The 16,590-nt window shown below is 40.6% G+C and overlaps 1 protein-coding gene across 1 annotated transcript in view; it reads right to left on the reverse strand.

Annotated features, from left to right (window-relative positions):
* Nucleotides 1–16,590, reverse strand: part of cdk14 (cyclin dependent kinase 14) — a 287,659-nt gene that overhangs the window by 30,242 nt on the left and 240,827 nt on the right. Inside the window, exon 14 of the mRNA XM_080039284.1 lies at nucleotides 15,694–15,836. Within this exon, the coding sequence (XP_079895410.1) occupies nucleotides 15,721–15,836 (116 nt within the window). The 3' untranslated portion in view covers nucleotides 15,694–15,720. The remainder of the gene's footprint in view (nucleotides 1–15,693; nucleotides 15,837–16,590) is intronic.

Here is a 16,590-nt window from a genome sequence, read left to right on the forward strand (position 1 = left end):
GCTCAGGCTTTACTGCACACTGCTACATTATTTGATTTCATTTAAAAAAATTTCCATTTACTTTTTTTAACCAGGGATATTCCAACTGAGTTTCAAAATCTATTTTCAAGAAAGCAACATTAAATCATGAAAAGTTTCACATTTAAAATATCATTGCACGTTTAAAAAACTAAATACAACACAATAAAACAACAATGTAAAGTTTATTGTAAAGCAGTCCTTAATCCTGCTTTTGTAAAGGTCCATACTAATGAGGGATTCCAGTTTAAAGTCATCCTGTAACTTACACCAGGATGAGGAAAAAGCTTTGAAGGCAATTTCACCTAACACAGTGCGAGGAACATGATACAGAACTAGACTGCTAGAACTAGTGTTATGAGTACTGTTGGTTCTAACAGCCAGTAGAACATAAGGAGGCAGTTCATGCTAAAAAAGCCTTTTTACATTTAAGTGTCACATCACTCAAACTCCCGAAAACAGCACCCACTTTCTAACTTATCTGATTGGTCCATTCTTCTAACACTATGGTCTGGAACAAAAAACCTCAACAGAAATAAGCAGTTTAAATTAATATTTATCGTCCCAAAAATATGATTCTTTTACATTGTCGTTCCCTTTGGACCAAAATGCTTATTTTAGTAAAAGAGAAAGAAATTTCAAATACCAAAATACAGATTGCTATGACATTCTTCACATCTACTGTACATTAATAAAATCCCAAACTTGTGTTAACCCCCTTTACTTTTTGGATTGGCTCCTGATAATGCTCACCAAAGCATGAACCCCAACTACTTTACAGTAGCCTTTTCAGTGTGGCAACAGAATAATATTGTTGTGACAGCAGAGGGGTATACTACTAAGCAACTCAACAGAGCCTGCACTCTTTTCCTGAGCTGGTTCAACATAACCCAAACCCTCGCTCAGAGCTGACTGGTATCATGAAGGCGGTTATCAACCTCCTATGTTGAACGAGGGTTTCAGCTTCAGGCTCTGTGCGTGTTCTTATCAAAGGGGGCGTTTGGCCCGTCATTTGACTCTGCTTCCGCATAATATGGACCGATCTTGTGCCGCTAACTTTACACAAACAGACAGATTGCGAGCAGCTGAGTAAAAAAAAAGAAGTGTGTTGCTTACTTCACTCAAGAGAAAGAGTTTGTCAGTCTGAATGATCACAGGACAGCAGAAAACAGAGAGCTGAAAGAAAACTGTTACTGCAAATGAGGAAATGACTGAATTGATTGATTTGTTTTACCGATCGTTCTCGCAGTGCGTAACGTGACATTGTAAAGGAATTAAACGTTGAACTCAGCGGATTTAAACACTACACCATTTAATTGTGTAACCCACTAGCTCATAGACTACATTGCTATATGTATAGCCTACTCTAGGCCTATAGTCCCACAGTTGAGAATGTAATTGTAATTGACACTGATGAATGAATAGCCTATGTAGAAAATCACTTTAGTTTTGGGCCAAAATGAAAACTATTTTGATTGAGTCTAATAAATACCAATAAATTAAATAGCCTAAATACAAAACCTGTAGTCTGTATTTTCCAGACAAATATGAATCTACTGTGCAGAAGCTTAACCTGCGAGTCTGCAGCGATGTCCTTATGTGACAGCTGTCACCTGTCACGTCCCAAACAGTTTATTCATTTCATCGCCCTCATCTTCCCCTGATGTTCCAGTGATATTTGGATGTGATGTAGGCTACTGTAGGCCTACCCATGAAGAGAAACTGAAGGATTGTAGGCTATAGCGCCTTTCCTATGGTAAACGTCATGCGCTACTGATGGGAAAAAAGAAGCCTACAGTGAAATAATGTTCCAACCTGTGATTTTATAGAATGCTTCATTAAGAGCCAGTGTGTGTAGATCGCCAGGTAAAATCATTTGAGGTGAGAGCATAGAGAAGTGCTGCATACAGTAGGTTTAGGCTACTTTACATTTTCTGCTTCAATAACTGTATGCATGTGGCAAAAAGCCGCAGCGCGATGTTACAGTTCACTCTTCTGTAAGCCTAATCATTAATGTCACGGCTTTGTTTCATTCATTAACTTACTGATCAATAAGTTTACTGATTTAACGAGTTTCCTCAGTGAGAATGTATCACTCAGACAATAAAGTCAGGTCTGCGGGATTTCAAAATGTGTAGTTTCCTTAAAGGGCAGCGCTCTAAGAGACGAATTTAAGCTCAAACTCTGAAGAAAAACTGGTCTGAGCAGGTTAGCCGTGCAGCCTCTGTTACCACGGTGATCGAGCCAGGGAAGATGCTTTGAGTTTCTCTTGTTCAGCGTTCAACATCAGCCAACATTGGGAAAAGCTTCAGTTGTCTCGTTATGGTCTTACAGGACAGGCAAAGCATGATCACATACATTTCTTAGTGTAAGCTACTTGTGTTCTGTGCTGATGGGTTGCCATGGCATATTCTGAATGTGTTAAATATACAGGTATGTGCCATGGGTGGATTAGTTATAAAATAAAGGAGGTAGTTGATGTTGCAATATAATTTTTTTAAATTCAGAACAAAACAAAAATTTAACTGTTTTACTACAAATATGCCTGTAAAACATGAATGGATTGTAATTTCTTATTTCCCATTTCTCTGTTATCATATAAAAAAAAACAGCAGCACATCAGCGCTTTTGCTCGCTTCATCCACATCACCAGAGCATTACATCCTGGTGTTTAAAAAGAGATAAGTGTGATATTTGTATTATATAGAATGTAGACGAAAGGTCGATAATTAAAAATAAAAATTCTCACTTTGTATTTTGATTTCAAAACCGATATGGATTGAATGGAAGACACAGAGATCGTCTGTGTTGAAGATCTCAGCTCATTTCATTATGTCTCAATACTTCAAATAGTGGACTGACTAAGTTAAACTCATGGACATACTGTGTTGACACTCATACACTGAGCCCAGATCTGCTGCAGTAGAGGAGCTGTTGGCTCAAACACATAGGGAAGACGGGATTTCTCTTTTCTTTTTGGAGAAGCAAAAAAGGAAGGAGGTAAATGTGTAGCGCTCATTAGGGATAGCCATATGGTGGAGGAGAGAGGAGCAGAGGAGATGGAGAGAGAGATGGAGGGAGGTATAGAGCACTGTGTCTGCATATCCAATGGGAGGTTTGTTTACTGCTCGGGAAGCATCCAGCTCACTGCTGTCACATCATTTTGTCTTCTTCTCATGGCCTTGTAGTGGTAGATACAGTATGTGTGGAACATGATCACACATAGCAACTCAACAAAGAGCAGAGAGGATCTGAAAGGCTTTTTCTTTATGTGTCTCACCAGCAGAAACATGCAGATACATAACAATAATCTGTCTGTCTGTCTGTCTGTCTGTCTGTCTGTCTGTCTGTCTGTCTGTCTGTCCTGGAGGACTGCTCCTCATCATCCACCTCTATCTCAACCCTACACAAGCCTTCTCCTTCAGTCACACTCTATTCACCCTCCTCCTCCTCAAAAAATTATTTTAAATCTTCAATTAACTTAGAATAAATATTTGTGTTAAGTTCAAATGTAAATATCAAATAAAGTCCATGTAATAGTCTTTCATTGGATGCTACTGTGAGTCCAAAGCATTATGGGATTGAGTCAAATGATGGCTTTACTGATGGCATGTTAATGTTTTGGTTGATTTGGGGTTGTGTTTAGGCTCTCAGTGTCTGTGTTGGTAGGATAGCATGATGCTTATTCAGCAGTGTGGCCTGTCCATCATAACCCAAGTTCATGTTTTACTTAATGATGTGTGACCATGTGATGTTGATTTGGTTTTAAATGAAACATCACCCACCACTAATAAGTCGTTAATGGAACCAACTAACATAATCATGTTGTGCAACCTGTTGACAAAATAAAGGTAATTCAAGTCAATGTTGAAATGTCTGAAGTGTAAATGTCTCTCTGCTTCTCATCCTTGGTCTTGATAACAAGTGGTAGAGTGTAGTAAGTTCTGTCCATCCTCCTGCTATACCTCCACCTCTCTCTCCTCTTTTCTCTGTCCTGCCTGACCCTGTCTAAAGAGCACACTACATCATAGAGAGAGAGAGAGAGAGAGAGAGAGAGAGAGAGAGAGAGAGAGAGAGAGAGAGAAAGAAAAAAGGAGTAATTTTTTCTTGATGGTTGCTAGTACTATGACTTCTACTTAAAAAACTAGCCCACCACGTCTATCAATCCTGTTTAAAACTGGAGGATGATTAGACCCCAACTGACTGTGAAACAGATGAAGACTGTCAGCAGTAGTAGGAATGCACACTCTACCTAAAAGTAGCCTCTCAGCCTTTGTACAGTGCTGGTATATCAAAAGAGATTCTGCCATCAACTAACAGGCATTCATTTAATAGCAGTAGATCCCAAAGCAGAACATTAATAATGGACAATTCTGTAAAACCCCTAAGGCATTTTCAATGGCAATATTCTAACCTATAGAACACCTTTTAAAAAATTCTCCCTCCATGCAATCTTTCCATATCTCTGCTTAGCATCTATGGTATGAAGTTAGGGAATGTTTGTGGTTAAAACAGGGTTAGTGTGAATGCTGCCCATGTGACTCAGGTCTGCTGCATGCCATGCTGACACTACCTTACCCATTGGCTCTTCACCATTGATCAAGATGTTTATTTGTCCTATGCACAACAATCACAGCAGACGTCATTGGCAATGCAATTCTTAATTCCCAGAATCCTCTCAACATTGCAATATAGAAAAAGAAAAACACATAGGGGCTGGACATGAGGCGTACTTCCCCTGGTGTTCAGTCAAGTCAATTGAGCCTAATATAAAACCTGCATAGGCTTCTTAAAGACCCACGTGTCAGTTAAATATATCCTGCTTAGGACTGTGAGAGTAGAATTGGTGTTAGACTAACATACTGCATGATGACACACACCTTAATCTGAACTCAGTGCAGCCTGTGAGAACCTATGAACCATCAACATGCAACATAAATACACCTCTTCTTCACTGCTGCTTCTACCTTCACATTCCATAATGAGAGCCTACAGTGCAAACATCCTGTCCATGTCGAATGAGGGTAAACAGAGTGCATACAGCTTCTGTATAGCTGCAGCTAACATCTCCTGTCTTCACAATGCTTTATGAGTCAATGCACCCAACGTGAATCTTGCTCCAGTGACGAGGATGCTTACTTTAGCTCTGGGCCAGTTAATCAGGTCAACAGGCTGCAGGGTGACTATCTTGCAGATCAAACAGGTCAAACTTTGTCTTTTTTTGTTGTGTTTGAACCTTTATTTGATGGTGAAGAGCAGAGACTAAAAGAGTGAAGAGGGGGATGACATGCAGTAAAGGTCCACGGGTCGGATTTGAACCAGCAGTCTGCTGCTTCAAGGACTGAGGCGCTGTGGTACACGCTCTACCCTCTACGCCACGGGGTGGCCCTTGATTTAATTTTTTAAAACCATAGTAAAATGATGTAGTAAAGAAAAAAACACTTTTAGAACAGATTGTAACAAAAAAACAAAAAACATAGTTAGGCTATGAAGTTGTAAAAAATAAGGTTGAAAAAAAAAAGTGTGACGATCGGCTCCGATTTGCCTGGAAAAGGGGTAATAGAAGTGCTTGAGGGCCACAGTGTCTTAACCTGTGAGGGAATAATGCACGGACACACTGTAATAGGGGACAGCACTCACTTCAGAGGGGATCTGACTGCATTTACATTGGATTTAGAAATAAAAGAGATGTTCATGAGGGATGCAGGCTGATAAGTTAAACTATCCATCAACGTGAATCCAAAGCAGTAAAGCCCCCTGGGGCCTCATCTAAAAGGAATACCCCATCCTTTCATATTACACTTTGTCTTTTGTTCCATTCTTCATATTGATTGTTTTATATTATCATACATTTAAAAATAAGATGATCCAAAAAGCGTCACACCAGGGTAGAGAGGGCGGACCCAAATATCACATCTCAGTCAATCTGTAGCAATGCTTTAAGCTCCACATGTTCTGCTTTGAAAATACAACTGACTACATTCTTGTTTGGATTGAGGCAGTGTTGCTGTTTGATCCCTGTTTGAATCAATGGTTTATGCTTTGTTATTTATTCTGAGTGTGAACACACTGGAGCCTAGAGTTTGGCTGTAGTGTGGTGGAGCTCACAGCCAGGGCAGCTGTTGTTGAACTGTGTGGTCACTGTGTGGATGGATGGGGGGGGGGCATTGCCTACCCTCGGCACCCAGTTGCATCAGCTAATCTTGTGAATAATGCAGAATCATGAATAAACATAGATCAATGCAGTGCAGTACTGTAAAGGAGAGCTGCCCTTTCTTCCCTTCTCCGCTCCTGCCTCCATATTTCAGTCCACTCCTTCTCCCTGGCTCTCTCTCTCTCTCTCTCTCTCTCTCTCTCTCTCTCTCTCTCTCTCTCTCTCTCTCTCTTTTCACCACAAAAAACATTATTTTTCTCCTTCCATCCCTGCCTGAATCAAACACTCCCACTATTTCCATCCTCTGTCACTCACTCGGCCCAGGCAGTGACAGACATTGTGTAGCTGTGAGTGCAGGCCGGCCTTCTCTCTCAGCTCAATAGCTGGCTGGCTTTCCTCAAAGGCAGCACAAAGCCTGCCTACTGGGAATAGAGCCACAATAGAGAAAGGCTCCACCACCTCCTATAAATAATACAACAAAAAGAAACCCGGCCCTGCTCCCAGAATCTCTCCTCTACCCCCTTCCTCTGCCCTTCCCTTCTTTCTTTCCTTTCTTCTAACCTATTTTTCCCTCTGATTTTATTAAACCTCTATCTGCCTTTTCAACAATAGGCTTTAACACCCAGGTAAATATGACAGCCCTGCATATAAGGTTTATTGAGCTGCAGGTTACTGCTATTTTTGAATTTTCCTTAGTAGTAAAAGCTAACATCTTGTCAAAGCAAGTATAGAGTTACACAACAAAATAAAGCAACATTTCTATGAATGTACCTCCAAATTCTTTACCTTATTTTGCTGGTTTTAATTACTTTCCGCTTGTGGCAACACACAACTAACACTAAAACTATGTTTTGTTATGTCATGTCTAAGGGAATAGAAAGACTTGAGGTTAGAAACACATCAAAGTTTATATTGTGCTTAGTTGATATTGGTTTGAAGAATGAAGGTGTTTGGGACCACTTCATTCATGTCATCACAGTCATCTCAACCTCATCCCAGACTTAACATTGTAAACAGCTGCTTTCACACACACACACACACACACACACACACACACACACACACACACACACACACACACACACACACACACACACACACACACACACACACTTTATATTACACCAACCCAGTTTGTCATAGTATTTGTGGGAAGTATTGAAAGGCTGTGTGCAGGGGTTGGTGTAATTTGCCAGTGTATACATTTGAATGTGTGCACAGGGATTATGCTACTATCAGTGAAGCTCTCTCAGGCTTTAGGACGGCCATTGACAAAGAGGCTGATTTCAATGTAAATGCAGCAGCTGAGAGGATACAACTCTCTCAATGGGTGACTTCCACCCTTCGCAAGCGCAAGCGCACACACACACACACACACACACACACACACACACACACACACACACTGCACATTGCTCTAACCACTACACCACAAGCGCCCCCAGCATGTCCATTTATTGAGGAAACATCAAGAGATAAAATGCTGAAGATTCTCTCTTGAAGTAGTTGAATAGTTGATGTGTGTGGCGCGCTCTGCACCTGTCAATAATTCTAGATGTAATTTGCTCCATAGCACTGTAGTGTTGCCCTGTGCTGGCCCTTACAATCCATCATTAGGCCAGCCATTATCCCCATGCCTGGCCTCTGCACCTCTTATTACATGCAAATAGTGAGGAGTGAATGAGAGGCCCATATCTAAAGAATGGGAGTCCCTCTTCCTCCAGTCACAGCTATTCCTGCACCTACTGCTCCATTCTGTTTCAATGCACACAGTCATGGTGAGAACAGAAAGACACTGGTGGGTGTTGAGATGAAGATAAGTATGATGAAGATAGGTGACAATATGAACTGCACAGCTTATGATACAAATTAACAAATACAAAACAACTTATTACAAATATGCATTATCTTAGCCTGTTGTAAGGTGTTCTTTGGACAATGTATGCTGTTATTTTGGTATGTCACTGTCATTGTTATTTACGCTTTAAACCTAAAAAGATATTTTCAGTACCATCAAACAGAAACTAAAAATAGTTATAAGGTTTAAACAACTTTATTTGCTAGCATAACTTGTTATAGCTGAAGAAAAGGCTGTAGAAAGAGGTAACAAAGTACTCTGTGCAGTAGTATAGCTCTAAATAAAGTGGAATTCGATCTCATAATGAAAAGATAAAATGGAAGTATAAACGTAGTCCATGTACCTTCTTGTATGTTCTCTTAATACATTTCATCATTATGAATTACTATGATGTTTTGTTTTGGACACATTTTGTTAAATTTTTGTATGCGTACAAAACAGAACATCTCAGCCAGGCACTGTTACATCCATTCATTGTTAAACTTAAATATTCTGGAATATGCAGAGCGGGTTTTTACTTAGCAAAAAATCTTTTTCAATAATTTGATTTTGTTTATAATTTCAATCCAATTTTCTATAGGGGGTCCATCTGTAACCATTTAAGAAAATTGCTTTTTTTGCTGCCACGGTTAGTTAAGTTAAGTTAGTTTAGTTAAGTTAAGTCCTTATTTTGTACAAATAACACACATTCAAGGTAAGTCACACACGGTAATCAAAATTACGTTTCCCAAAACTCTTTTATCTTTGGGCAGGACCAAAACATGCGGTGGTGGTCCGCCCCTCCACACAGTTTCTCCAACATGGAGGAAGATTCATTGGTCTAAAGTATGTCTGCCATTTAGGGGTAATGCTTTTATCACTATGGTAATTAAGTTATGTTTACGTCTCGTAGTAGCGGTGTTTTTAAATATGACGGGCATGAAGTTTTAGAGCCTGTTTACATTGGAAATGGTAACGGATAGGCTGCATCCGCACAAATACTTTTGCGGATGCAGCCTATCATTCACATCAAAACAGCAAACGCAGGCTTGAAAACGTAAACTTTTGAAACCACCTCCCAGAGTGGAATTTTTTGAAAACGCAACAGCAGCGGTACCCTGTGAGCTAGCGTTCAAGTTCAAGTTACTTTATTAGTCAAATGCACAACATAACAGGCAAAGCAGTTATAGCTGGCGGCAATGAAATGTTTGTGTTCCAAGGTCTCCTTAAAGCTGGGGTTGTAGCTCCTCCCTCCGAACGACAGCTATGCACGTTCATGTGAATTCAGTTACATTGACAGGAGACAAACACCATGTCCGATTCCGAGGTGATTAAACATTAGTAATGATAACTACATAAGTACATATTGAGCATCTACATCTTACTCACAGACATACCATGTATGTTAGCTTAAAATCATTGTAATTGTGCTGGTAGGCCTAAGAAAAGTAGCTGTAACAGCCAGGCAAGATAGCAAACTAATTGTAACTGTAACAGAGCGGAGAGGTGTGTATCTCCTGCCCTGACCGCAGCTGGGAGGACCCGGCCGCCTGTCAGTGCTCTGTGACGGAGGAGGGGCTGTGGAGGCTCCCGCTGCTCGTTGAGATGAGTTAAGTGATACTTGCTTTGGTGAAAAAAGTCACCAATAACACCAGAAAAAAGCTAGATTTGTAGCTTGAGGCTGTTTTGAAAAAAAAGTCGTCAGGGGGGCTGAAAAGTCGCTAAATATAGCGAAAAAATCGCTATGAGTTGGCAACACTGAGCACAGGACGAGGGATATATAGGGCCAGCGGACGTCCTGCTGCTAGCGGCAGGCAGCCTAGGGACAGAGGAAGGGGACGAGGTCGCGTCGGAGAGGTCTTGACGTGATAGATAGTATTATAAATAGTATTGATCAATAAGCTAAGGCTTCAGCCTACACCTTTTCGATCAATGCTATTTATAAGAAATTAATATATAAATTATGATGATAACTTTGTGTTATTTTGTGTGTTTTTTGTTGTTTTATTTTTTTAACTTGTGTAAGTGATGTTGTGAATATGTTTTCATCGAAATAAACTGAAATAAAATAGGGCAAGAGGACATGGCCCGTGTGGAAACACTCCGACTTTACTCTGGTTTTATTTCGAGCTCTCTCCGTCTCCCTTTTGGCAGTTAACTTTTCCGCATTCGTCTTTCCTCGTTTTTTTGCTGTCTTAGCGGTGTTAGTTGTTGGTATCCTGGGAATGGTAAATTGAGGGTTCGTTTGTGAAGACATTGCTACTCGCTGTCCGCGTTGTAGTAGGCTAGTGCCAAACAGTAGTGTCAGACTGCTAGGGTCGTGAACGCTCACGCAACTGACGCATCAACGTCGTTGCCAATAAGAACGGAGAATCTGACCTCGCTCTGATTGGTCAAAATTAACATGAGCGGTGGCAATTTTTGGGGGCAGCACACAGAGGCAGTAGCCTGGCTCCGCCCACCTACCTCCGGCGAAATTTCATTTTCCCTTCAGTAGTCAGTCTGGGTGTACAGTGCATTTCCCAGCTTTCGCCGGAGAATCTACAATCGTCCAATCAGCGAACAGAGCGAGTGGCTGAGAACGATGACGTCGAAGTCGCGCTCCAGCTTCAGTTGAATCCAATAGTTCCAATAGATCCAATAGTTTTAAACTTCAACAGACACCCGCCTCCAAGTGAGTGAACGTTTGCCAATTTCAGCACTTCCAGACCTTCTGTACAAATTAAATGAAGTACGATGGTCTGGTTGGACCAGGGTACAGAGGCAGGGGAGAGCAAAGTGATGAAAAAAATGTTTCAGACCACTTCATCTACATATAGCTGAATGACAGTTTTGCCAAATATTACAGTGAAAAAATTATCAACCCTAGCTTTAACAATGTAGCAATAAAAAAATAGCATAGGAGATAAGAGTAAAAAGAGATACAACATACAGTGCAATTAAGAACCAAACGTTAAAAAAAAATTAAACTAGAATATAAGTACAGTATATATAAATATGTATGTACAGAAGTGCAGGAAATAAAAGTTCAGACATTTCTTGTGTAGGCCTTTGATATGAATTATAGTTCTTAAGGGAAAAACAAATAGGCATAATAGGCGTCATAAATATATCAAAGTTGGGTACACTTTTCATTTTCTTTTTAAATAGTGAAGGCTGTGTCTACTCTCACCCCTTCCAAAATTCACAATATAGTTTAGTCCAGCCAAGTGTCTCTAAACAGCAGATGGAGCTGAGTGATTCAGGAGTAGCATATAAAGTACAGGTTATTTTAAGTCCAAGCGTTATTGTCATGACTATCTCAAAAAAGGAAAAGCAGGCTCACAAAAGAGAAGAGAGAATAATGTGAGCGAAGGAGAACAACTAATTACTGCTTTCTTAGAAAAAAGAAAAGGTAACAAAAGCTCATTTAACCAAAGTTAGGTTATTGTAGGCATGTGAAGAAAGTATATGTGGGCTTCATTCAAACTGTAAAGACTTAACCCCATATAACTGATTAAGGGTGTATTCACACATGCCGTGTTTAGTTCGGTTGAAACAAACTCAGATGCACTTCCGCCTTCGGTGCGCATCTTTCAAACGTGTGAATAGAGGAATCGCACTCGGGGACGGACCAAACAAACGCTGCGAGACCCAGCTGAAGAGGTGGTCTCGATGCGCTTCGAAACGCACTCTGCTGCAGTTCGTTTGTGGTGTGAATTTGGCCGGACTCGATCCGACCCAATTGCAGGAAGCACTGCGCCTTTTCTTTTTGAATAAATCGCCATAAGATTCACATTATGGGAAAGTGTTGTTGTCGCCTTTGTTAGGAAGATTAGTTGTGGTTTAACCGGGAGCCCCGAGCGAAACATTACATTTGATAATGACGCGTACACATGCTGATATGTTCAGCGATCAGATGGAGAGGAGCGTCTCCCGTAGCCTACAGTGCCAACAGGTTCACGCTGCGCTTTGCATGAAGTGTGTGTTTTTATTGTTTTTCCCAACGGGACCGTCAATACTGTCCCCGTGTCAGTTTGGAGCTGAACTACGCCGAACTGACACCCAGCTGTGTTTCAGCTTGAGCCTATTCTTCCCGCGACCCACGCGTCCAGCACAAGCCCCAACCTCAGCGATTTTTACCGGCATCCAATAAGGAAGTGACCTACAACTGTAGTAACCAGAAAGTGCCACTGGGGGTGGCGCCAAGACGAGCAGTTTTTCTTTGACTCACTTGTTAGATAGGCCATTTTCAAAGTCTTATTAAACCTATTTACAGCCTGGGCCACAAAACCATTTTAGTCTGTATGTTTAGGTCATATCTCCATGACAACACTGAGGGGGGTGAATTTTTTTGGCCCACGCTAGTTTTTATTCTTTTGGAGGTTAAAATGTATTGGCGCGATCTCTTGAGTGACAGCTCTCCGCCCGTTGTCCCTCACTTTGCCTCGGAGGTATACATCAGCTATCTCCCTCCCCCGGACGTGACGTCGATTCCCTTTTTCGGCAAGAGGAGTGAGGCGGAGTAAAAATCTCACAAGATGGCGACGCGCACAAACCAGGATTATTGGATGCCATGTGAATAACTGAGGTCAGCCCGGATGCTACATCCATATTATTTACTATCTATGGTCCAGCAGCAAAAATACAGTAAAAATTATGTCTCACATCGTAGGCTAGAAGCCACATAACGTGGCATTGACATAGGGCTACATATTATAACCATATGAAACAACAATAATTTGATGTTTTTCTTCTTTATTTATAGGCTAGATGTAGGCATTTTTATTATTTTTAACCCCATATTATATCAATGATAAATTCGCAGTTTTTACTTCATTTTTCCTGCTTTTCTCCACCCCAGAATGTCTGTCCAATGAATGAATGACCTCAGATCACGTGTGGTTTTGCTTCGTAATGCTGGTTCACTTGCAAAAGGGGCAATATGAAAGTGGACCACACCAAAAAAATAAAATCTAAATTCTATTTGGTCTGGACCAAAGCAAGTGAACTAATGGACTTTCCATGTGTGAATACACCCTAAGATGACTTTTAAACTTGGTATGAACAGTTCTTTGTGACTATAATAAACTGTACTGATTCATGTGAACAGTTGTATGCTTCATTATTTTTAACACAAAATTCAAAAATGTCCAACATTGATCACAGGCGAACCAGGGCCCACAGACACTACTTATGTGGGGGCCAGAATGTAATACGCCCTTCTGCATGTTTATGTTTTATAACTGGCTAGTAGTCAAGAACAATGATGGAACACTTTTGATGCATCCAGCTCTGTTTGGTTGTAATGGGTTAGCACTCCGAACGATGACATGTTAAATATTTATTTCTGCCTATGCATGGACAACATGCACAACACTATAACATTTCATTGGAATACATTGTGTTTAAAAAGTAAGTCAGAAGTTAACAACCTACACTTGCTCATTTCTGTTCCCAGCCACTCAACATCTCAGCTGCTAAACACTACAAACTGTTGACAGCTGCTGAAAATGTGGACAACCACAGAAGGGACACAAGCTGCCAGTAGGAGACATTCGCACCATGGAGCCGGTTCCACACCTTATACAACACAACACTGATGACACAATACAAAGAAGGCAGGATGCCCTGTCATGAAGCTTAGGGGGAGCAAGAGTGAGGGTGTTTGTGGGACACAACCAAGATGGACTGACAGACAGCATTGTTGTTTTACAACTACACTCTTTGAATTAATAAATAAACCAAAACATAACAAACCTTGCAGCTCTGGAGATCCTTTACAACTCCCTCATTCACCCTACCAATCCACCAAACTTGCCCTCTTCCACATAAAGTGATCACCACAAGTCATGATGAAATTTAAATGTTACATGTAAAAAAACATCTGTCATAATTCCTTCCCCACTCCTCCTGTATGTATTACCTGTGTCACTACAAACATTCCACCGACTAGAGGTTGAGCGCCCACAACAACTCTAGTATGAAATAAAATACAGTACTCAAGGAAGATAGTGTCACAGATCAGTCTGAATGCCTCTTGCTAAGATTCTCTGATCATGTTAAGATACAGTCCCCTCCATAAGTATCGGAACAGTGAGGCCAATTCCTTTATTTTTGCTGTAGACTGGAAACATTTGGGTTTGACACCAAAAGATGAATATGAGACAATAGCTCAACATTTCAGCTTTCATTTCCAGGTATTCACATCTGGATCTGATACACAACTTAGAAGATAGCATTTTTTGAAAAGGAACACCACATTTTTAGGCAAGCAAAAGTATTGGAACAGATAGACTTAAAATAAATTAAAGTGAATAAAACGTAATATTTTGTCGCAAATACTTTGCTTGCAATAACTGCATCAAGGTTGTTACCCATTGACATCACAAAACGTTTGCATTCTTCTTTTGTGATGCTTTTCCAGGCTTTCACCGCAGCCTCATTCAGTTGCTGTTTGTTTTGGGGGGTTACTCCCTTCGGTCTCCTCTTTAGCAGGTAAAATGCATGCTCTATAGCGTTTAAGTCTGGAGATTGACTTGGCCAGTCTAAAACCTTCCATTTCTTGCCCCTGATGAACTCCTTTGTTGTTTTTGCAGTTTTTTTGGATCATTATCTTGCTGCATGATAGAGCATCTTCCAATCAATTTGGTTGCATCTTTCTTTAAATTGGCAGACCGAATGTTTCTGTAGACTTCTAAGTTCATTTTGCTGCTGCCATCATGTGTTACTGTGTTGTTGTCAAGATGCACCTTTACCAAAGTGATGGAAAGGCTAAAGTTTGGAGAAAGAAAGGATCTGCTCATGATCCCAAACATACAAGCTCATCTGTGAAACACGGATGAGGCAATGTCATGGCTTGGGCTTGCATGGCTTCTTCTGGGACGGGCTCATTATTCTTCATTGATGATGTAACACATGATGGCAACAGCAAAATGAAATCTAAGTCTACAGAAACATTTTGTCTGACAATTTAAGGAAAAATGCAACCAAACTGATTGGAAGATCCTTCATCATGCAGCAAGATAGTGACCCAAAACACAACAAAGGAGTTCATCAGGGGCAAGAAGTGGAAGGTTATAGACTGGCCAAGTCAATCTCCAGACTTAAACGCTATAGAGCATGCATTTTACCTGCTAAAGAGGAGACCGAAGGGAGTAACCCCCTAAAACAAACAGCAACTGAATGAGGCTGCGGTGAAAGTATCACAAAAGAAGAATGCAAAAGTTTGGTAATGTCAATGGGTCATGGGCTTGATGCAGTTATTGCAAGCAAAGGATTTGCGACAAAATAGTACGTTTTATTCACTTTTATTTTCATTAAAGTCTATCTGTTCCAATACTTCTGCTCGCCTAAAAATGTGGTGTTCCTTTACAAATAATGATATCTTCTCAGTTGTGTATCGGATCCAGATGTGAATACCTGGAAATGAAAGCTGAAATGTTGAGCTATTGTCTCATATTCATCTTTTGGTGTCAAACCCAAATGTTTCCAGTCTATAGCAAAAATAAGGGAATTGGCCTCACTGTTCCAATACTTATGGAGGGGACTGTATATGACCTTGAAAGAAGAAAGAACCAGTTGTTGTTCTGATTGTGAGTGTGTGGTGTGTGTGTGTGTGTGTGTGTGTGTGTGTGTGTGTGTGTGTGTGTGTGTGTGTGTGTGTGTGTGTGTGTGTGTGTGTGTGTGTGCTTGTTGCTCATACCTGTGAGGTGATGGTTTAGGGCCCAGGTCAGTGTTTGCTGCCTGTGGAAGCCTTCCCATGACTGTTCCTCCGTGCACACACCTGTATGCTGTCCCCACTCTCTGTCTGCAGCTTGACATCTGGTACGGTGAAGATAGTAGACACTGCAGGGAGACGAGACACAAGGGGAAGACAAGTCTGTACGCTGACAGCAAGAAGAACATCTCCAAGTGAGATAAAGATGGTAATTCAAAAAGGAATATTTGAAAATTTTATTTTTTAGCCTTTCCACACGTTTGCAAGGTTGAGATGTATCCTTAGATATTTAAATAGACATTAAAACATTGCCCATTTGCAGTTTAATTTCCAAAGAATAAGATAATTGCCGTAAACTGACAAGACCATCAGTATGGCTCGATGTGATTTGAAGTGAAACAGTGTCCCTACCACCAACATGATTGAAAAACATTCAAACTGATTACAGTTTCACAGATAGTTGCATAGGAAATGTGACCCTGTGAAAAATAAAACATAAATGAATGAACCTGGGGCTTCCCTTAACTCTGTGCGCTCTTTGTCCTGTGCTCTTCTTAGCATTTCATTATTTTACATAACAGGGTATTGAATGGCTTGATCTCCCCATATACTGTACTAAAAGGGGTCTAGACAATTTTTTGTTTAAAGATCCCATATTATGCTATTTTTCGGGGAAGGGATTTTTATTTTGTGACTCTACTAGAAACTGTTAATGGTGTAGTGTCCAAAAATGCCTTTTTATTTCTCACACTGGAATTACTGTATTTAGTCTCATAGCCTCTCTGCGAAGACGTTCTGTTTAGAGCCTAAACACAACTCTGTTTAAAGGCCCTGGCAACCCACAGACAATAATATATGACATTAATGTTGGGTTTCTCTATA

This window comes from Ammodytes marinus, assembly GCF_949987685.1.
Source record: "Ammodytes marinus genome assembly, chromosome: 13".
Classification (NCBI taxonomy): Eukaryota; Metazoa; Chordata; class Actinopteri; order Uranoscopiformes; family Ammodytidae; genus Ammodytes; species Ammodytes marinus.